The sequence below is a fragment of the Aspergillus homomorphus genome (assembly GCF_003184865.1).
Source record: "Aspergillus homomorphus CBS 101889 unplaced genomic scaffold BO97scaffold_8, whole genome shotgun sequence".
NCBI classification, from domain to species: domain Eukaryota; kingdom Fungi; phylum Ascomycota; class Eurotiomycetes; order Eurotiales; family Aspergillaceae; genus Aspergillus; species Aspergillus homomorphus.
The window spans coordinates 1-19,830 of NW_020291894.1; the positions used below are offsets into that span (position 1 = coordinate 1).

Genomic DNA, 19,830 nt, shown 5'->3' on the forward strand with positions numbered 1-19,830 from the left:
TAAAATAAATAAAATAAATAAAATAAATAAAATAAATAAAATAAATAAAATAAATAAAATAAATAAAATAAATAAAATAAATAAAATAAATAAAAAATTATTATATTATAATTAAAAATATATTATATTTTATATATTATTTAATTAATCTATACTTAATAATTTATTTATTATATTTAATCTTTTTTATTTATAAATATAAATAGTTATGATAATAATTATATTTTAATCTAATTTTGATTATATAATTAAATTATTCTTTATATCTTAATTAATTATTAGATTATAATAAGATTAAGGTTAAGATAGAATAATCAGGTTAAGCTATTCTAATTAGTATAATAGAAAAAGAAATACCAATCATATTATAATTATAATGAATTATAATATAATAAATTAGTAGAAAGATTTGAATATAAAAAATATAAATATTAACTAAATATAAAATCTATATAAAAGATCTTCAAAAAATATGAAAAATCAAAAATAAATATTTTAATCCAAAATTTTTAAAAAAAATATAGATAACTAATATATGAATATATAATAATAATAGTTTATAAAAGTAGAACAAGATATATATATATATATATATTCATATAAGAAATATATTTTTAATTTTTAACTAACCTAATTTAGAAGATATATATATAAAAAACACTCTAAAAAGTAGCTAAAAAGTAGGGTTATTGTGGCCGTCTTCAACAAGTGTTCCTGTATGCCGCCTCGCGGCTACCGTCTGTATGTATCTGCATTCCTGGTGTCTACAGTCTACCGTATCGCCGCCTTCTCGACCCGCTCGCCTTCGAGCAAACTTAGGAAGAATCAACCTTCTTACCCTTACTGCATGACATGTTCATCTCAGTTAAACAGAAAAAATAGATTATATAATTTTAAAATAAATATGACTAAGTTATTAACTTTTCTCTAAAAAATTAATTAAATCTATATTTCTGTATATAATAGTAAGATAAAATATATAATATTAATAATATATGATTTATTTAAATTATATAACTAGATTATATAAGTTTAGTCAAATATTTAAAATAATAATTATTCTGTCTAGTATTTACTCCTGGAATGATCTGGGATCAAATAGGAATTATTAAAAATATTTACTTTTTATTTTTATATATTCTAGACTACTTAGTAAGTAAAAAGCAGTGCTAACTTTGACCTAAAGCGGAAAGGGAAAGTCGCTTGATTTTCGCAGGAATCCAGTTCAGTAGTGACTAGTGAATTACTGCGCCTCTCTCTGACAATTTGCATTTCTATCCATGTGATTCGATATTCCAACACTTCCCAGGAGGGGTCAACCTTATGGTTTCCCGGAGTATGTCAGGGACTTTCGAATCCCGAGAATCCAAAATGAACCGGCCAGCGCCTGGAGCCATAACGGCCGAGTCCGAGCCTCGCAAACGCCGTCGACCCGCCAAATCATGCGAGCAGTGTCGCCAACGCAAAGTTCGTTGTGACCGCAACGTCCCCTGTGGGCCTTGCAGGCGCTCTCGTTCCTCAGTGGACTGTTCATATCGGCAGGCGCTCCGTTCTCCGTGTCCAATTGCGGTCGACCCGACTGCTTTGCCTGCGACGCAACAGGGGACTTCCACCACTAACTTGGACCCGGCTGATCATATTATTCCTGAGGTTCATCGACAGGATCTGACGGAAATTGTAGCTACGTCATCCACTTATCGCTCTGAAGCCAGGAACGCAGTTCATGGACCTGCTAGCACTCGGGAACCGCCTAGTCCTTCGCAGCATGGCTCGTCAGTCCGTCACCTTCAGGAACGCTTGCAACGCCTAGAGGAGCAGCTGGCAGATCCAGCTGCAGGGGCAGATCAATCTCTGGAACGAACTCTGCGGGATCTGTGTGGTAAGGTTTCAAGATTGGAGGAACGATTGTCTCAGTCCGTGCATTCTACCCCGGGAAGGGAGCCGGGACGAGAAGAGCATGGAAGAGGTGCGCAGGAGCCAGATTTGCCTTCGACACCCCTGCGGCTGCATGCGAAAGTGCGAAAGATGAAGCTTTTTGGTCCGACTCATCATGTCTACACTTTGGATAAGGTATGGAAAGACCCGGTTCCATCGGCGTACGGTAGTTGATCAACTAGCAGCTTCAAATGCTCGGCTCCCTCACCGGAAAGGAACCGCAGTCTCTATATCCCGAGCGTAAGGTTGAACTGGCGAATCTTATCAAGGAGTGTCGGAACCTGCGCAAATCGGTCAAGAAAGAACAGTCTCTGAAGACAAATGATCCTGTGTCGGACCTGCGCAACTCGATCCCCGCAAGAGATGTGTGCGACGAATTGGTACGCTGCTACATGGACACTTTCGAGCCTGTGTACAGAGTCCTCCACTTGCCAACTTTCGGGAAGGAATATCAGCGGTTCTGGGAGGAACCTTCGGCCAAAGTCACGCCTTTTCTTATCAAGTTGACCCTGGTGCTCGCTATCGGCATTACGTTTCATCCGCGGCGAGGCAGGGCAGGTGCGGAACATGATACGCAGCTGGTTCAGTCCTGGATTTACGCGGCTCAGTGGTGGCTCGTTGGACCTACAGAACGATTAACATCCAGCTTAGAAGGTATTCAGGCTTTTTGTCTTCTGCTTCTTGCTCGTCAGATGGGGGCTCTGGGGCCCTCTAATTGGCTGTCTCCAGGGTCTCTCCTGCAGGCAGCCACAGCGATGGGCTTGCATCTGGACTCTGCCAGTTTTCCCACCCTGCCGCCTTATATGGCAGAGATGCGCGCGCGCTTATGGACGACCGTCCTAGAGCTCACAATCCAATGCTCCCTGGACACCGCGGTGCCACTCATCATTCCCTCTTCATCCGATAGCAAACCACCTGGCAACCTTTATGACAAAGACCTCGATCCCGACATGAAACAAGCAACCACCGCCCGACCCATGTCCGAACTCACAGACTCCTCCATCCAGCTACTTCTGCATGAATCATTCCCTCTCCGCGCTGAAGCTGTCAACCTCATCCATGACCGCTCTAAGCTCACGTATGCCAAAGCCATTGAGTTGGGCAATACCCTCCGAGATACCTGCCAAACCGTTGCCGCTTTTTTTGCCTCCCATACCCCGTCTCCCACGACGCCTCAACACCAACACCAGCATCAATACACAAATGGCGACCTTCGCCCAACGTCTTTCCACCGTAAGTTTCTCGACATGATACTCCGCCGGTACATTCTTCTCCTTCACCTTCCCTTCATGCGCCAGGCCGCCACCAACCCACAATACCACTTCTCACGTAAGGTCTGCCTGGAATCCGCCATGATCATCGCCTCTTATGCAAATACCCTCACCCTTCCTGCCACTGCCGACCTTGATGATTTCGCCCGACTCCTCATCGCGGGCCGTGGCTCTTTCCGCGGGCCTCTGAGTTTGGAACTCTTTTCAATCCTCGGACTAGAAGTTATCACTCAACTCGAAGAATCCCCTCCTTCCCCCTTTTCTTCAGGGACGACAAATCCCTTAGACGAGCTTGCTCGTGCAACCAGGGCTCCCCTGATCAAAAGCCTGGAGCACATCCGCGACCAGATTTTTCAGGTAATCCGCCTCGGTACACCGAGTCTCAAACGGTGTATTATTCTCTCGGCAATGTTGGCGCAGATCCGCGCCATGGAGATGGGTGAGCCTGTCCAAGAGGCGGTCGGCGAGTCGCTCGTACTGAGCCTGAGGGATTGTTATGCTGCATTGCAGGATTCCGCGGCCAAGTCGCAGTGCGAGGTGGAGGTTGCAGCCATGGCGACGGGGTCGAGTTTGGAGAGTCCGACCGGGTTAACGGGGGTTGGGTTCGGTGCCGTAAGTTTGTGTCCTTCGCTCCTGAAGGGGCTACTGGCAATCAACTGAAGACGTTTGGGCTAACCTGGGTGTGACAGGACTTTGATCTTGATATTACGAATTTATTGTATGCGCCCGGCCTCGGAGACTTGGGGGATCTGGGGTTCTAAGGCTTGTATTCGAGTACCGTATACTTATTCCATGTCCGGTGATGAACTGGCTCGACACCGGTGTCTAATGCCTAAGAACAGTCAACGACCATACCGAAAGATATAGTGAAGTATTTTTCGGGGTCGGGAAGCAAGACTTACATTTACCTCACTTGAAGCAAGCAGCGCAAGCTTGCTGACCGAAAGCATTTCTTCGAGTCTGGTCCTGCCTCTGCCGTCGCGGCGAAGACTGCGCGCGTGTGCCATCTCATTCCTCCAGGGTTGAAGTCTCTGGCCAACCTCCGTGACGTGCAATATATTCCCGATCGCCGCATGGACCTTGATGAGATAAGGGTCTGGACGGGCGTATCTGGTATCAGGTTGCGTTGTGAAAGCCACGACTCCATCCGCGGGCAACATGTCCTTAGTTGTCGATCTGCAACCCTTTAATGCTTTTATAGTATACCGATGTTGGGGCTGGTGTTGTTGTTTTATCTCCGTTTCCATTTCTTCGAGAATGATCTTATACCGCCCCATCTCATAATGGATGGCGCGGGTCACCATCATCACGTTCCTCTCGTCATTGATACTTTCCGGGCCGAAGTCTAATCCGGACTTGAGGGTTGGGAAATACCTATATAGGTTCGTCCATACCGTCGACCTGCGTCTTCGATCATCGTCTTGGTAGCGCCGATCGAAGGCATCAACACCCAGTGCCAAGGGTAGGATATGCGCGGCTTCCACGTCGGAGATATTCGTTCCAGGCGGAATATCGATACCATTAAGCCCGCAACCCCAATCTCCGCTGATGACGCAGCGAGGACCGTCTCGGGAAAGACAGTGTTTTCTCGATGAAAGTTGTGCGCGCGCAACGCCCGGATTGATATCCTCACTGCATAGCGTCTCGCCTGCGTTGTCCCCGTCGTCGTCGCCCTCAAAACCAGACCCGCCTCGCCACCGAGGCAAACGAACGTTAGGCACAGGGATCAACCCGCCGGCCGCGACCATCGGACGGAGTAAGCCTACATCCAGACGCTGAACAAGCCGGTGGAGTCCTTCGTCCTCGTCATCGGCAATCAGATCGATGTCAGCCGCCAGGTTCACCCGGCCGTCCGGAGGCAAGTACGTCAAGAACGCGCCCAGATATTGGACGGTATGATCGTCGGCGCTGAGGGGCTGGTATCGCAGCAGCCGCTTGGGGATCTTTTGGCTGGGTTCCGCTGGGCTTTTGGAGGTGGCCGATGGAATGCTGCTACAGCCCTCTCGAGACATGATCACCAGGGAAGTCTGCGGGGGATTCACCCTTGTCGAGGTTGGTGCGGACATCTTTTAGCTTTTTGGGGGTTTATGGAGTATGGGTAGCTGGGGTATGGTAGGTGGGTTTTTGGGGTAGATGGAGGTGTCATTTGGAAATAAGTTCAATAACAGAGACGGCAGGGTGGGTTTGCGTGTAGACGGGATTGAAACTCATGTTCGCACTTGGATCCGGAGTGTGACAGAGCCATGAGGTGAGGTGAGGTGAGGTGGTGTGGTGTGGTGTGTCATACTGCGTCGGCTCGTCGCTGGGAACTTCCATATTTGGCATCGACACATTCTTTCCAAGATGCACTTATCCTTCTGTCATCTGCCACCCTGATTCATGATACTTGGTACAGTACAGAATATAGTACGTGAATCTACTAAATGCAAGCGGAGATCATAACGGATCAGCTCGCGTACATATCGAAGGGAAAGGAAAGAAGAGGATGAGGATCCTGCGATGTTGAACTATCAATCTTGCAATCTTGTTTCATTAATACTATGTAAGTGTAACAACGACTAGGTAAATGCCCGCTTGGCGCTTGATTTAAGTCATACTGCCGGACATGCGTACCGTCCATGGGATATGGTGGTCTGTCCTCACATCAATTCATTCCGATGCTGGGGTATGGTAGTGGTAGTAAGGTGTAGGTCGATATCGTCCTCAAACCCAGCCAGCATACTGCTCCAGCCCCTCATTCTGCACGCCCGCCGAGCCATGACGCACCCCGAGCAAGCGGACGGTGCCGATCTTGCCGCCGAAGTCGTCCTCGACCTTGCTCTCCCACGCGGCGAAGCAGTCCTCCAGCCGCTGGATGACGTCGGGCGAATCCTGGATCAAGACCGCGATGGCATCGTAGCCGCCGGCGCCGGGAACGACGCCGCCGACGACGCCCTCGATGTCGGAGATGGCGTCCAGCAGCTCGGTCTGCACCTTGGGCTCGATCGGCACGTCCGACTTGGCGGTCATGCTGCGGATGTGGTTGCGGGAGCGCTGGATCAGGTCGCGGACGGCGACGAAGTCGGCTAGCGTGTAGCCGTTGTTGGTGGCGGTGTTGTTATCCTTGTTGTTATCGGCGGGAGGAGGGGCGTTCTGGGAGAGGATTTTGAGCTCCTGGCAGAGGTGCTCGTTGTTGGACTGCAGGGCCGACCAGAGCAGGTCGGCCTCCTGCGGGTTCTGCTTGCGCCATTCCAGTACCTTCTTGACCATGCCGGGCGTCTGCGACCCGCACTCCACGTCGCACAGCACCATCTGCATCCCGCGCGGCAGCTTCATCCCGAAGTCCAGGCACTCCGTGTCCCACCGGTGCGCCGGGTCCACGTCCTCCACGATCGCGAACAGCCGCTCCTCGAACCCGGCCGTGGCCGCGTCGCCTACGGACTCGAGGATCGACGGTGAGAACCGCCGGTAGAGGCACGACCCGTAGATCGCCGCCGCCACGTCGAAGCCCGACCCAACTTTGCCCTGCGCCGCGCAGTGGGCGGCCTGTGCCAGGTTGTGGAGCTTGTCGCGCGCGGCGCCCAGGTCGTCTGGTTGCAGCGTGCGGTGGATGACCAGCGCCGACACCAGTGCGGTCACCAGCGCCGCCGAGGAGCCCAGTCCCGTCTTGTGCGCCTCGTGCAGCGGCACGCCGAAGTTTACGAATCGGCCCGGCGACTGCAGCCCTGAGATCTTCGAGAAGGCCGTCTCCGAGTAGTAGTCATTGTCGGCGAGGATGGTGATCGACAGCGAGCCGAAGTCCTTCGACCCGGCGACGTAGCTGATGTAGGTTAGGGCGTAGTTGAGTGAAGTCTCAACAAAGGGGTTGGCTTGTCTGGTTTGGTGGGTTGGGGAGTTAGCTTGAGGGTTTTCATCATATCGAGAGGGTTCTGTGGGAGAGGTTACCCCTGGCCCTTCTGTATCACTTTGATTCCGCCGCCATTATCGCACCGCTGCACGCCATATTCCCAAACTGCGTCGACGAACTGCGGCGACCGAACCACGACGATGTCCTCGCTTTCCTTGTTGTCTGTCGTGTTCTCTGCTTGCTCTGGTCCCGTGGATGAGCTCTTTCGGTGGTATTTCTTCAGCTGCTGGACAATAACGTGGATTCGAGCATCGAGGGCGAAAACGGTGCCGGTGTAGTTGCGGTCGAGGACGAGGTAGCCACCGGTCAGGAGGACTTTGCCCGGGGCGGACACCGCCGTGACGGTTGGAGGGATATAGGACATGAGGATGTTGAGGTCGTGTGGATCTGCTAAGTCGTGAAGAGGGAGGTCATCGATTGTGACGGAGGGGGGTTTAGGAGTTCTGCTAAGGGAAGCGCGGTGTCAACAATGGAGCTAGATTAATTCCCTATTGAGGTGGGGCTGAAGCTATAGCGGGGTAGATTCAATCGATTCGCATACCTTTTGCAATCTCAGGGTTATCATCGATAAGAGACCGGGAGTAGACTGGAATGTCTAGCATAGAGAGAGTAGTGGGAGAGTCCAACAATCAGCTTCTTGCACTGGACCCGTAAGGCAGGCGATCTTTTGACAAGCCCCACCCCGATAGTCGACTAGATTGAGGAGGCGTTCTCAACATGAAGCCATGCTGCGAATTGCCGGAGTACCCGGGTGTGACAATGCTTGGAGCTCACAGGTGTTTCTGAGTGTTTGCTCTAGGTCAGCAAGGTTCGGAGGACGATCTCAGCATCAGCATCAGCATCAGCATTATCGTCATTGTTATGGTTGTTGTTGTTGCTCTGCGGACATTTCAGTGGAAACCAACTGGTCACTGTGGCTGGTGCTGTGGCTGGTGATGGCTTGATTTACCCACCCGCTGATGCCTGGCTTTTATGGTGTCGGGTCGCGGCAGTCTATCATTGCTCACTTGAACATGAACTTCCGCTGTCGCTTTACGTCAGGTCGGGTTCACCAGATACGGAGTGCATCAGCATGCATGCTCTTACACGCATGGTATGAGCAGCAGCATCATAATCAACAATATCATCTATTGAACGCCATTTGTCAGCTGGCTGATGACCGCGGGCTACTATCTGAGCTGGGGAGAAAGTCCGTGGAAGGCGCAGCAATAGCAATACCAGAGCCTCACCGTGCTAATTTTACTGCGTCCGCTGTCTTCTATTCTTATCATTATGGATCAAGGGTGTTTTCTAGGGGAAGTTTGAACAACTCCGGGCATAAGTCAATCTTGGTCCCTCCATCTCCACACTAGAGATCAAGCTGATGGGTGGATAGGATAGGCTATAGAGACACCGACTCGGCGAGCCATCCAGTGCACACGGCACGGACAGACGGAGATTTGAAACGGATATAACGGTCCATAACCTTTCGTATCCGTGGCCAAGCGGATTCCAGCGAAGTTCGGTGCTTCGGCCAGCCGGGCATCCGCGTCCCGTACAACCATTCGGAGGCCAGCCTGCAAACTCCGGGGGGCCCTGCGGCCCCTGCGAAGAAAAAGAGCCGGAAGAATCGTGAGTCACGGATTGGCAGCCAGGGGTCCAGCAGTGATTTGGGTCCACCCGATTGGGCCAGAAGCTGCAATCCGGGGCCGCAGCGAGAACTGTGAAAGTCAATGAGGCCACCTGACACGCGGAGTCCTTCCCTTTAGTCTCTCCCTCGTTCGTTCGCCTCAGGCAACGACCCTTCTGGAATCCTGACGTATCTCCGTCTGGTGGAGATGTTCCTCCCTATAGATTTTTTGAAAGGCTGCATATTTTGTCACGCACAGCCATTGCTCGTCTCAGGCAAAACAGCTATCCTGTTTTGTTCGGATCGACAATTGAGCACTGCAGGTTGACGCCTGCGCTACATAAATCCCGCAGTAAATACATGCATATATCAAACGCGTTCTATAGAGGACCAATCCGTTCCATCCCGCAGTGTAAAAAATCCCAGGCTCCGTTTATCGCTGGAATTGCTGCTCCCTTGGAACTCATTCTCAGACCTATCAAAAATCCATTGCAAGCAAACCAATCAGGGGCTGTGATTGCATTGGTCAGCACGGCATTGACCCGACGTGACAAAAGTACCTATGCCCAAACAGGCCAAGTGGCTGTGGGATCTGCGCTAACCGCATCTAGTAGGCCCGGCGATACCGATCACTTTCCCTCCCCGGGGTCTGAAATACCCAGCAATTCCCTTCTCCCACCGTGGCCTCGTACTTTTCTCACACACAGGCTCGAAGCCATTCATTATTTTCTTCCTCCGCTATCATCCCCTTCCCTCTTTTCCCGCGCGTTCTTTTGGCGACCAGCAGTCGTCAAATGAACCTGCATAGTTATTATTATTTTGATTGCAAGGTACGAACTACCCGATTGGGAGGCGGCGAGTGAGAGGCGAATCTTTATATTCAACACGCCAAAAAAATATAAACACATACAGAAATCTAGAAAGGACGCTGCTGACCTCGATTGCAGCATTGCCTCTTCCCTCTGAAGAGGTCTCCCGCAAGATAAATGGTCTTCAAGCCGTTCACCCACCTCGCGCGCCAGAGTTTCACCAAAGCCTTCACCCATGGCTATGCTCAGTCGGTAGTTGCGGCCTCGCAGTCATCGTACGCGTCGTCGACTACCTTAAACAACCTTTCCAGTCAGCCCGCCGCCAAATTCACGCGGACAACCCAGCTACAGAATGTTTTCCAGCCCTCTAGCTCCGGTGCGGGCGCCAAAGCCAGCCAGGGCACTTCCGGCTCCGGCGACTTGGGTCTAGCCGCCTATTACGCGGCATGGCAACATGCTCAGCAAACCGGAGATGACAGTGACTGGAAACAGCTGCAGATGCGGAGGAGAATCGGCTGGAAGCCCACACTGAACGAAGGAGACGGAAAGACGAAGAGCGACGCCAGCGTCCCGTCCTCGGATTCTCAGTTCCACGATTCGCCTCACATCACCAAAGCCTCCGCCAATGCGGACGTTAGTGCCAAGGTTGAAGAAGCGGTTGCCCGCGAGATTCAAATACAAGAAGAACAAGCTCAGGCGGAGGAGGCTTCCGAGACGAAGGACAATTCGGGCACTGAAGCGTTTCCTGATTTACCCGAGGAGGTTGCTGCTGTGGAGGATGCCACCCTCGAGCAGTCTCGCATTGCCTCCGAACACATTGTTGAACTAGCATCCGGCAAGAGATTCGGGGAGATCCCAGGTGCATTTGCGGCTATCCTCCGAGATGGACTTACACCGACCGTTGGGGCTTACAATGCTCTGCTGGAGTCGGCCATTCAGCTCCATGGCGATACTGCGCAGGCGATCCAGAAGGCACTGGACGTCTACTCGGATATGCTTCGTCGTAGGGTAATTCCCGATGAGCAGACCTACCAGACTCTGGTCCAGCTTTTCGTCGTTCGCGCCCACGATGCCATCAAGTCCAAGGATCTGTTGGAGCAGGATCGTGCCCGTTACGGTGGTATGGAGGAGCCTGGCAAGTTCATGCTGCATTCCAGTGAGTTGGAGCAGGCTCTTCTTGCCGAGGACCATTCTCTCGCCATCGCCTTGAAGCTCTTCCGCACTGCTACTACCCGTCACCCTGAGTTCGTCTTCCCTCTTGACACCTACCGCTTCCTGATCACCGCATGCGCCGAGGAAAACCTGGTTGAGGATATGGTCCGTGTTTACGCCCACATGGAAACCCACAAGGTGACCCCGCACGCCTCGATTTTCCCAGCTATGATTGATGCGTTTGCCTCGACCGGCGACTTGAAGAGCGCAGTGGAGTGCTACAACGAGTACAAGGCTCTGGCTGTTTCGGACGACAACGGTACCTTTAGTATTGTTCAGCGTCTGGATGGTCAGGTCTATGCCGCCTTGGTCCGTGCGTACCTCTCCTGCGGAAAGGAAGAGCAAGCTCTTCGGTTCCTGGAACGGATCCAAGCATCATTCAACGAAGTGACCGAAAACCGTGAGGCCCGCCAGGACGCAGTGGAATCCGTAATCGTTGAGGATGGATTGGTGCGCCACGCCCTCAAGTCGGGGCAGCACGGTCGGGCGTTGGAGCAAGCCAAGACCCGATTGCACGATAGCGCGCTGGATCATGCCATGTCCCAGATCTGCATTGCCGCGGCGGATGCGGGTAATCTGCAGACAGCTTCCGAAGCATACGATGCTCTCCCCACCGACATGAGTGTCCGACAGAGGCCCGCAGTCTCGATGCTGGCCCTCCATGTGCGTCAGGGGAATGTTTCGGCCGCCCGGGCCCTGTGGCACGCTCTCAACACTGCCGGTCAGGCAACCCCGGACATGGTCCAGCCGACCGCCATGTATGCAGTTGCCCTCGTGAAGAGTGGTCAGATCGAGGAGGCCCTGGTTGAACTTCGTAATATGTTTGCTCGGATTCGCAGTGCTTCGACCGACTCGACCCTCAATCATACTCGCGAACAGATCAACGAAAGCCTTCACCTCATCGGTCGCATTCTTGTTCAAACTGCGACTGTTCTCCCCTCTCAAGCTGCCATGTCTCTCATGTGGTCGATGGTCGAGAACGGCGGCCTCATTTCCCCTGTCGCCGAGCACGTTGTAGCCAGCTTGGGTCCGATCGGCATTTCTCAGCTGAATACCCGCGACCTTGTGCTTGCGCTCCAGGTTCAGGCTGGTATGCTTCTCAACAACAGCGCTATGTTCGACGTCGCCCATCCGATCCGCTTCGCCCACATGCTCGATCTCGCGCTGGCCACTGGCCTGCCTATGGACACTGCCACCACCCAGGTGGTCGACCAGGCTGTGGGTAAGCTCTTCAACAGCCGCCCGGACATGGTCAAGAGATGGCACGACCATCTTGCAATGACTTCCAGCCCTTCGTCTTTCGTTAGCGGTCGCCACTCACCCGGATCGGATATGTCCTCCATGACTCCCGTGTCCAGCGAGGACTCATTTGACCCCTACACCTACGCCACCGACTTCCGCGGATCCTCGATGATTGCTGATGAGCTGGAAAGCACCACCGGCCGACTGGAGTCTCACCTGAACGAGGCTCTTTCTCGTCTCCGGACGATGCGTCGCAGTGGCCGTCATCCTCGCTATATCACGTACGCCAAGCTGATCAACTCTGCGACCAAGATCAACCGTGTCGATTTGGTCCACGAGGTTTTGAGCATGGCTCGACGTGATGTGCCTCTGCTTCCTCAGTACAATGCCGTCAAGTACGGATGGGTTTCGATCCTGGACGCAATGGTGGCCTCGTGTCTGAGCTTGGGTGACCGCAGCCAGGCTTCCAAGTTCCACCAGGAGCTGCTCGAGCTTGGTTCTGCCCCTTCGGCCAACACCTTCGGTCTTTACATCACCACCTTGAAAGAATCGACTAAGACTTTCGATGAGGCGACCGAGGCACTGAAGATCTTCCACCGCGCTGTTGCTGAAGGTGTGGAGCCCACGTCATTCCTGTACAACGCTCTCATCGGTAAGCTCGGCAAGGCTCGTCGGATCGATGACTGCCTGCTCTACTTCGCTGAGATGCGCGCCAACGGAGTTCGCCCGACTAGTGTCACTTACGGAACGATTGTCAATGCCCTTTGTCGCGTCAGCGATGAACGGTTTGCCGAAGAAATGTTCGAAGAAATGGAGTCGATGCCTAACTACAAGCCTCGCCCTGCCCCGTACAATTCCATGATTCAATACTTCCTCAACACTAAGCGCGACCGCAGCAAGGTTTTGGCCTACTTCGAGCGCATGATCACTCGCAAGATCCAGCCCACGATGCACACCTACAAGCTGCTCATCGACGCTCACGCATCCCTGGAACCCATTGACATGCCTGCGGCCGAGAAGGTGCTCGAGACCATCAAGGCTGCCGGACAGCAACCCGAGGCTGTGCACTATGCTTCGCTGATCCACGCCAAGGGTTGTGTGATGCATGATATGGATGCTGCCATGAAGGTCTTCCGCTCTGTTATGTCGGACCGCAAGGTGCGCGTTCAACCTTGTCTGTACCAAGCCCTCCTGGAGGCCATGGTGGCCAACCACCAGGTTGCCCAGTCGGAGGAGATCGTGAAGGACATGGCTGCTCGTAAGGTTGAGATGACTGCCTACATTGCCAACACTCTTATCCACGGATGGGCTGCCGAGGGTAGCGTTTTCAAGGCTAAGACTATCTACGATAGCATTGGCATTGAGAAGCGCGAGCCCAGCACATATGAAGCAATGACGCGTGCGTTCTTGGCCTCGGATGACCGTGAAGGTGCCGCTCGCATTGTACAGGAGATGCTCTCTCGAGGCTACCCCCCTGCTGTGGCTAGCAAGATTGCCGATTTGGTTGGGACTGGTGGCGCGGCCGCTGTCCCTGCTGTCGCTGCTCTGTAGAGCATGCGAGATAAAAAGTTGCCTTTCTGTTTCGTTTCTGGCCCACTTCTGAGTTGGTCATTTAATACTACCTCCAGGGCTGGATCCCTGTCTTTGGGCTGATTCCAGTCTGATGGTCCCGGTTTGAGCATAAAAAAGGGGGCAACTTGATGACTGGTGATGGGATATCCTGGGATGGTTCTTTTGCATCTAGCGTATGGCATTGGCGTTTTATGGTCTGGGATGGGCGATGTATATACCATTTTGTTTTCATTCTCCGATAGACCACTCCCACCTCTTTTAGTGTCTATACAATGGACATATAAATTGACACAAACTGTGCTCGAAGTCAAAGTCGAAGTAGAAAGTAAGCTGGGAGTCCGCCACGGAGGATGACTGATGCAGTGACGTGACCCGCTGTGTGTCTGCCCCGCCGTCCTCCGCATTATTCTCTCCTCCCTCTCTCTCTCCCTCTCCTTCCTCGCTCTCATACAAAGTGGACTGAGTAGTTCAGCACTGAGTCTATGCCGTTCTCTCGATTAATTTCTCGACTGGCTACTTTGCATCGCGTTCCTTTCTATTGTCCTTGTCAATCCCGATTCGCCAGCTCTGACCGTGCCCGATTCTCGACCTCCATCATCCGATCAGCCATGAACCACGACTCACCGGACGGGGTCAAATCCCAACACCCCAAAAAGCTCATCTGTATGTCTGCAACGACTCTATAGTCCTAAGCTTTAGCCTCAGCTTCAGCCTCAATCCCATTTCCCGCCAGCACAATCCCCACCCCACCCCCCATTACCCCACCAAGCAACCAATCTGACAAACAAGAACAGTCGCCCCCGGCGACATCGAAACACCCAGCACGCCCGACGGCACCACCACCACCAGCACAAAATCGCTCGCCCCCTCCCAACCCACCGCCAAGGACATAACAGCCGACGAAGCCGACGAAGCCAGCGTGCTCCGCACGGACACCTCGACGCCGACCTCAGCGACGGAGCAGGACTTGGTAGCGCACGCGGCGCGCGCACACCAATTCGTCTCGAACCCGCCGCTGACCATCTCCCAGCTGCACCCGACCAACCCGCTGCACCAATTCCACGCCTGGTTCCGCGACCCGCGGCTACTCCCGTCGACGGCACCGGAGACCTGCACGCTTGCCACGGCGTCGTTGCCGTCCGGCCGTGTGAGTGCGCGGGTCGTGTACCTGAAGGAGCTGGATGAGCGCGGGTGGACGGTATACAGCAACTGGGGTAGTCGGGAGGGGAAGGGACGGGATGTTTTCGGGGGGGTGGATGGTGCCGGAGAGGAGGATGGGCCGCGGCCGATTCCTGCGCCTGTGGATGAGGATTTGCAGGGGGATTTCAGCGGCGGTGGCAGCGGCGGTAATCGCTGGGCGGCGTTGACGTTCCTGTGGTCTGGATTGGAGCGGCAGGTGCGCATCGAGGGGCTGGTTGAGCCGCTGTCGCGCGAGGAGAGCGAGCTGTACTGGCACACCAGAGAGCGCGGCAGCCAGATCGGCGCCTGGGCCAGCTGGCAGAGCAAGGTGCTGTGGCGCGCCGAGCCGGAGTCGCTGCTCGAGCGCCGCCGCAAGAGTCTCGATCCCACCCTGTACCAGGTGCCGCGCAATGTGGACGAGAGAGATATCGATGATGGGAGGAAGGCCCTGGAGGAGCGCGTCAAGGAGGTCGAGAGGCGCTTCGACGGCGTCGACCAGATCCCCCTGCCCCCCTTCTGGGGCGGCGTGCGTCTGGTGCCCGAGTCCGTGGAGTTTTGGCAAGGCAGAAAGAGTCGGCTGCATGATCGCTTCCGGTATGTGCGGGTCGGGGAGGAGCACGGCGATTATCGTTGGCGTATTGAGAGGTTGTCGCCGTAGATGCGGTGCACTAGACTAAGAGATAAGATGCATTAGATGGATGCATGTGAGCTATAGCCTGAGGATGCGATGCTGTTTGTTCTTGGTGTTTTGCATTCTTAGTATCTCAGCTTAGAGCTTATGATTTACTATTCAATTCCTCTCCAAATGGATACAACTGCTGTATACCAGGGAGCTGAAAGAAAAGGGGGGTCCGGGGGTTCTCCCCGGAACGTGTTATGGAGCCGGTGATTTAAAAGGTAAGGGGAGTGGTCTCGGGGATGACGCTCAATCCCTAGACCAGAGATATGGGTATTCCGGGGGAGAACCCCCGGACCCCCCTTTTCTTTCAGCCCCCTGGTTACCTCAGTTCCTATACCAGATATAAGTACTGGTGGAACCGAGCCATCCATCGATCAGATAAGATAAAGATAACCCCGATAACGCCCCTGTTGCAAGCCAACTCCTCCACCACAACCACCAATACCACCACCGATCTTCATCCAGTACAATGACCATATAACCTAACTCACATCCTAAAGCCACAAAAATGCCCGAGCAACCATCAGCATCCCGAAAACAACCCCCAACCCCCGCGCCAGCGAAACAAAACCCCCCGACCCCCCGCTGGATCCTCCTGGCCCTGACCAGCGGCGCCTTCGCCGCCTTTAACGGCCTCTTCGCCAAACTGTACCTCCTCCCCCCCAATATAACCTCATCGAAGCTAACATCAAAAAAGAACAACAGACACACAAACAACAGCCCTAGCAACCTCCCTCCTGCACCTCTTCACTAGCGACCCTGCAAGCAGCACAGCCGACCACCCATTCCTGGTCCTAGTGATCCGGGGTGTACGTTCCTTCCCTACCCTACCTTTCCATCAGTATCAGTCAAACACCAGACTCGAATCAAGCCCAACAACCCGAATCCAACGCTAACAAGCTGCGAATGATAGATAAGCCTGGCGCTCAACCTGCTGTGCAACGGGATCATGTGGGCGCTGTTCACGCGGGCGCTGACGGCGGGCCCGTCGACGACCAAGGTGTCGATCACGAACACGGCGGCGAATTTTCTGGTGACGGCGCTGCTGGGGATGGTTGTGTTTTCGGAGCGGGTGGGCGGGTTGTGGTGGGTTGGGGCCGCGATGATGGGGAGTGGGTGTATTATTGTTGGGATGAGGGATTCTTAGGGTATAAATCTGAACGGGGTTTGTGGGGTATAGGGTTGAGGTATACCAGGGAGCTGAAAGGAAGGGGGGTCCGGGGGTTCTCCCCCGGATAAATACTTATATCCATGGGCCGGGATTAAGTGTATACCAGGGAGCTGAAAGGAAGGGGGGTTCGGGGATTCTCTCCCGGATGCTTACTATTTCTGTCGGAAGGTAGTGAACGAGATCTAGTATATTCGTATGTACTGTAGTCTATGTAACACCAATCTCATCTATCTTCTAATTCCATCATGGTATCCCGCTCATCCTGCGGATCGTGCGGGTAAGACGAAGACAACGCTGCACCTTCATGACCACCGCTTCGAGACACAGCCGATGGTCTGGGTTCCGGTCTGCGGGTCCCCAGACGTACTCGCGAGGCTCGTCGCCAGGAGAACAATGACCCGACCTGCTGCATCCAGTTCCACAGCCGTTCCTCCAGCGTGTCGCTCGTGCGGGAGTTCAAGGAGCCTCCGCCGAGGGAAAGCTGCGGGGGGCTGGTTGCTGCCAGGGCCTGTTCTTCGGCCTCGACCTTGAACTGGTACTTGAGGCAGTCCTTGACGGTGACTAGGCCCATGAGGCGGCCGCGGTGTTCCACCACAATGACTCGGGGCCCCATCTTCTTGAAGATCTCCATCACGGTCTCAAGCGGGAGCCGGGGATGGACAGTCAGCGGGGTATGGTCAGCGTATCTGCTGAGGTCCACGACGCTGGCGCCTGCGTTGGTGTGGATGTTGTCGAATGTTTCGGGGGCTAGGTGCCGCGAAGCAGACGCAGACGCAGACGCAGACGCAGACGCTCTGCGAGCAATGGAGGCTTCGGCGGCTTCCTTGGTGAACACACACGTTGCGCTGGGAGATAGCAAGCCCTCGGTTTTGGCACGGTCGATCGCGTAGCGCAACTCCGTGCGCCCAATATAACCTACAAGGGTCTTGTTCGTGCGGTTTTCAACGATGGGAAAGCCCTGGAACTTGTTGTCGTTCAAGAGATGCTCGGCTTCACGCACGGGAAATCCAGCTGCAGGGAGGGAGACCGGGTCCCCCGTCATGACTTGGGAGACAGGCACATTGAAGACATGGTCTTCCTTGGTGTCGAGGAAGGGGAAGCCATTGGCCCAGATCATGCGGTCGGCGATACCACCATTTCCGAAACAATCGCCGACGGCTTTGGTGACACCAACCACAATCTGCCGACGTTAGTCGATTTCCAAATTGTGTATCGAAGACACTCACCATTGTTGGGAGGATATAATTCAGAGCGCCTGTCAATTCGAACATGATGACTGTTACCGAGATCGTCAAATGCATGATACCACTCAGGGCTGCTCCAGCTCCTAAGAACGCATATGTACCCGGTGTGATGCAGGGAATGTCAGGTTCGCAGGAAGCGAAAAATTGAGATTTGGGATACGCTTCGTGCAGGGCTTGCACCAGAATTCCGACAAAGCGGCCAAATGACGCGCCGATGGCCATCGACGGCACAAAGATACCCGCGGGCACTTTGCAGCCATAAGAGATGATGACCAGAAAGATACGGAGAATGGTAGCCACAGCTAGAGACCCGACCATGGTCCACCGGTTTTTGGCCCTGTTTTCGTGTTAACAGCGTGTATGAACGATGACGGTAGCAGACTCACTCGCAGAGTCCATTATAGTCATGGCCACCTTCGCACTCGCGGAACAAGATTTCCATCATCTCCGTCATGTTGATCCTCAAGAACATATTCGGGTAGCACAGAACTGCCGTCAAGCCTGCCAGAATGACCGATTCCATTACGGCATGCTGCGACAGATACTTTTTTCTAAACCCCTGAACCCGGAGGTTCCATTTGATCACGAGTGCCCCATACAAACCACCGAAGGCGCCGATAAAGATGAAGAAGATCAATTCGAAGAAGTGCCAGGTTCGGTCATAGTGCACCTGGAACATAACCAGCTGCCCAGTTCGGAAGGGGTTCATCATCTGCGGTGACATCAGCATGACAGCCTAGCTGGAGCACTGAGTTACTTACCGCCAGCACCCCGGTCGCGACTAGCGCACAGAAGTAACTGCGCCAGAGGGTCTTAAGTGGGAAATAATTCGCTACCTCCTATAACACGGTAAGTCGGTGTCACCCTGAGCGAAGACAGCAGTCTCCTACCTCGAGAGAAAAGAGCACGCCGCCAATCGGACTGCCAAATGCGACTGCTACGCCCGCTGCAGCAGTCGCCGTCAACACCTCCCTCGTCTTCGAGGCATTCCGTTTGTACTTCTCGAAGAAGCGCGAGATCACATTTCCGGCACATACAGCGAAGTGAACACTGGGCCCTTCCTTACCCACCGATAGGCCGGATGCGATAGCCAACGGAAGTGCAATTGACTTGATCAACAGTGTCCATCCCCCCAAAAAGCCTTTCATGACGAATCCTGCGATGATACATTTGATTTCGGAGATTCCGGATCCTGCGGCGTATGGAGCGAACGACTTCACGAGGCTTGCGGCGACGAAGGCGAACAGGACCTAATTCTCAACATTAGCGACGGTCCCAACAGGAGCGACGTATAACCAGCATACCGCATAGAAGACATATATGATGTAGTTCACGAACGAGTAGGACGTCCAGGGCTTCCATTCGGGACAACCTAAGGCACAAATAAGCTCACTATGGCCGATGCGACATGGACGACAACAGCAACCACGTACTTCCCTCCGCACCCCAACAACAAAATTGCTCATTGAGGTAGAACGCGGTCGTGCAATGGCCCAATTTGATATCGGACAGCCATTCCGTAATGATATTCAGCAAAGCCGAGATCAGCCCGATCACCGCGCCGACGATTGTAATCACGACCCAAGCTTGTCCAGCGTTGTAAGATTCGCGCACCTTGCGTCGCCAGCCAAAGGTGCCTTCCTGATCCCAGAACCCAAAGCCGTCTCGTCGTTTAGCGCGGCGTCGCGCCTGTTCGTGAATCGCATCCTGGACCCAGTCGATGGTGGTGAAGTCCTCGTACCGCTTGATCTCGCTGATCTCCTCGGTGATGGCGGGGCCCTGGCCGTTGGCCGCGGACGGGGACGGGCGTTCGTCGACGGACGATAGAACAGATAAGCCTGATAACCTCCTCCAATTCCGCCGCTCAGCCAAGACTGAGGGCGGGTGGGCAGAGATGGATGAGGCAGGTATGGAGCTCATTCCATCGGTTGAGTCGGCGACAAGAGCATAGTCTGGCCTTGGCTTGATCGGAGATGACGGCGAAGAGGGTACGGGGAAGAGAGGAACAGTTGATTGCGCGG

General features: G+C 53.4%; 8 protein-coding genes across 8 annotated transcripts; 5 read left to right on the forward strand and 3 right to left on the reverse strand.

The window, feature by feature from the left end:
* Positions 1 to 1,371: 1,371 nt before the first annotated feature.
* Positions 1,372 to 3,866, forward strand: BO97DRAFT_441478 (uncharacterized protein; the record flags this gene model as incomplete). The annotated part of the gene is made up of 2 exons (XM_025698176.1): positions 1,372 to 2,070; positions 2,121 to 3,866. The coding sequence occupies 2 exons, from the start codon at positions 1,372 to 1,374 to the stop codon at positions 3,864 to 3,866; spliced, it is 2,445 nt and encodes an 814-aa protein (XP_025553604.1).
* Positions 3,867 to 3,957: 91 nt separating this feature from the next.
* On the reverse strand, positions 3,958 to 5,591 carry BO97DRAFT_270436 (uncharacterized protein). The gene has a single exon (XM_025690980.1). It carries the CDS (start codon positions 5,270 to 5,272, stop codon positions 4,049 to 4,051), a length of 1,224 nt encoding a protein of 407 aa, XP_025553605.1. The 5' UTR covers positions 5,273 to 5,591; the 3' UTR covers positions 3,958 to 4,048.
* A 318-nt stretch (positions 5,592 to 5,909) lies between these two features.
* erg8 (phosphomevalonate kinase) lies at positions 5,910 to 7,456 on the reverse strand (the record flags this gene model as incomplete). Its single annotated transcript, XM_025691581.1, has 2 exons — positions 5,910 to 7,059; positions 7,131 to 7,456. The coding sequence occupies 2 exons, from the start codon at positions 7,454 to 7,456 to the stop codon at positions 5,910 to 5,912; spliced, it is 1,476 nt and encodes a 491-aa protein (XP_025553606.1).
* Positions 7,457 to 9,197: 1,741 nt separating this feature from the next.
* Positions 9,198 to 9,785, forward strand: BO97DRAFT_476394 (uncharacterized protein; the record flags this gene model as incomplete). Its single annotated transcript, XM_025700477.1, has 3 exons — positions 9,198 to 9,257; positions 9,313 to 9,531; positions 9,649 to 9,785. Coding segments are annotated over 2 exons (257 nt in total), but the record flags the coding sequence as incomplete, so codon positions are not given.
* On the forward strand, positions 9,387 to 13,831 carry BO97DRAFT_404022 (pentatricopeptide repeat protein). The gene is made up of 2 exons (XM_025694866.1): positions 9,387 to 9,531; positions 9,649 to 13,831. Exon 2 carries the CDS (start codon positions 9,688 to 9,690, stop codon positions 13,513 to 13,515), a length of 3,828 nt encoding a protein of 1,275 aa, XP_025553608.1. The 5' UTR covers positions 9,387 to 9,531; positions 9,649 to 9,687; the 3' UTR covers positions 13,516 to 13,831.
* Positions 13,832 to 13,924: 93 nt separating this feature from the next.
* Positions 13,925 to 15,525, forward strand: BO97DRAFT_404023 (pyridoxamine-phosphate oxidase PDX3). The gene is made up of 2 exons (XM_025694867.1): positions 13,925 to 14,199; positions 14,331 to 15,525. Exons 1-2 carry the CDS (start codon positions 14,145 to 14,147, stop codon positions 15,371 to 15,373), a joined length of 1,098 nt encoding a protein of 365 aa, XP_025553609.1. The 5' UTR covers positions 13,925 to 14,144; the 3' UTR covers positions 15,374 to 15,525.
* A 219-nt stretch (positions 15,526 to 15,744) lies between these two features.
* On the forward strand, positions 15,745 to 16,592 carry BO97DRAFT_386136 (uncharacterized protein). The gene is made up of 3 exons (XM_025693514.1): positions 15,745 to 16,042; positions 16,092 to 16,203; positions 16,308 to 16,592. The coding sequence occupies exons 1-3, from the start codon at positions 15,903 to 15,905 to the stop codon at positions 16,539 to 16,541; spliced, it is 486 nt and encodes a 161-aa protein (XP_025553610.1). The 5' UTR covers positions 15,745 to 15,902; the 3' UTR covers positions 16,542 to 16,592.
* A 178-nt stretch (positions 16,593 to 16,770) lies between these two features.
* On the reverse strand, positions 16,771 to 19,767 carry BO97DRAFT_364545 (chloride channel protein). The gene is made up of 7 exons (XM_025692545.1): positions 19,243 to 19,767; positions 19,114 to 19,181; positions 18,700 to 19,059; positions 18,571 to 18,648; positions 18,196 to 18,521; positions 17,792 to 18,146; positions 16,771 to 17,745 (listed from the first exon to the last, which is right to left on the reverse strand). Exons 1-7 carry the CDS (start codon positions 19,727 to 19,729, stop codon positions 16,789 to 16,791), a joined length of 2,631 nt encoding a protein of 876 aa, XP_025553611.1. The 5' UTR covers positions 19,730 to 19,767; the 3' UTR covers positions 16,771 to 16,788.
* Positions 19,768 to 19,830: the final 63 nt, after the last annotated feature.

What these genes read in the sequence shown, in the direction of transcription:
- BO97DRAFT_270436 (XM_025690980.1), bottom strand. Translation starts at nt 5,272, where the DNA reads ATGTCCGCACCAACCTCGACAAGGGTGAATCCCCCGCAGACTTCCCTG.
- BO97DRAFT_404022 (XM_025694866.1), top strand. Translation starts at nt 9,688, where the DNA reads ATGGTCTTCAAGCCGTTCACCCACCTCGCGCGCCAGAGTTTCACCAAA.
- BO97DRAFT_404023 (XM_025694867.1), top strand. Translation starts at nt 14,145, where the DNA reads ATGAACCACGACTCACCGGACGGGGTCAAATCCCAACACCCCAAAAAG. An exon ending in ACACCCCAAAAAGCTCATCT is followed by an intron (nt 14,200 to 14,330) that starts GTATGTCTGCAA and finishes AAACAAGAACAG; the next exon opens with TCGCCCCCGGCGACATCGAA.
- BO97DRAFT_386136 (XM_025693514.1), top strand. Translation starts at nt 15,903, where the DNA reads ATGCCCGAGCAACCATCAGCATCCCGAAAACAACCCCCAACCCCCGCG. An exon ending in AACGGCCTCTTCGCCAAACT is followed by an intron (nt 16,043 to 16,091) that starts GTACCTCCTCCC and finishes ACATCAAAAAAG; the next exon opens with AACAACAGACACACAAACAA. An exon ending in TGGTCCTAGTGATCCGGGGT is followed by an intron (nt 16,204 to 16,307) that starts GTACGTTCCTTC and finishes TGCGAATGATAG; the next exon opens with ATAAGCCTGGCGCTCAACCT.
- BO97DRAFT_364545 (XM_025692545.1), bottom strand. Translation starts at nt 19,729, where the DNA reads ATGAGCTCCATACCTGCCTCATCCATCTCTGCCCACCCGCCCTCAGTC. An exon ending in GACTATAATGGACTCTGCGA is followed by an intron (nt 18,147 to 18,195) that starts GTGAGTCTGCTA and finishes ACACGAAAACAG; the next exon opens with GGCCAAAAACCGGTGGACCA. An exon ending in ATTATATCCTCCCAACAATG is followed by an intron (nt 17,746 to 17,791) that starts GTGAGTGTCTTC and finishes TAACGTCGGCAG; the next exon opens with ATTGTGGTTGGTGTCACCAA.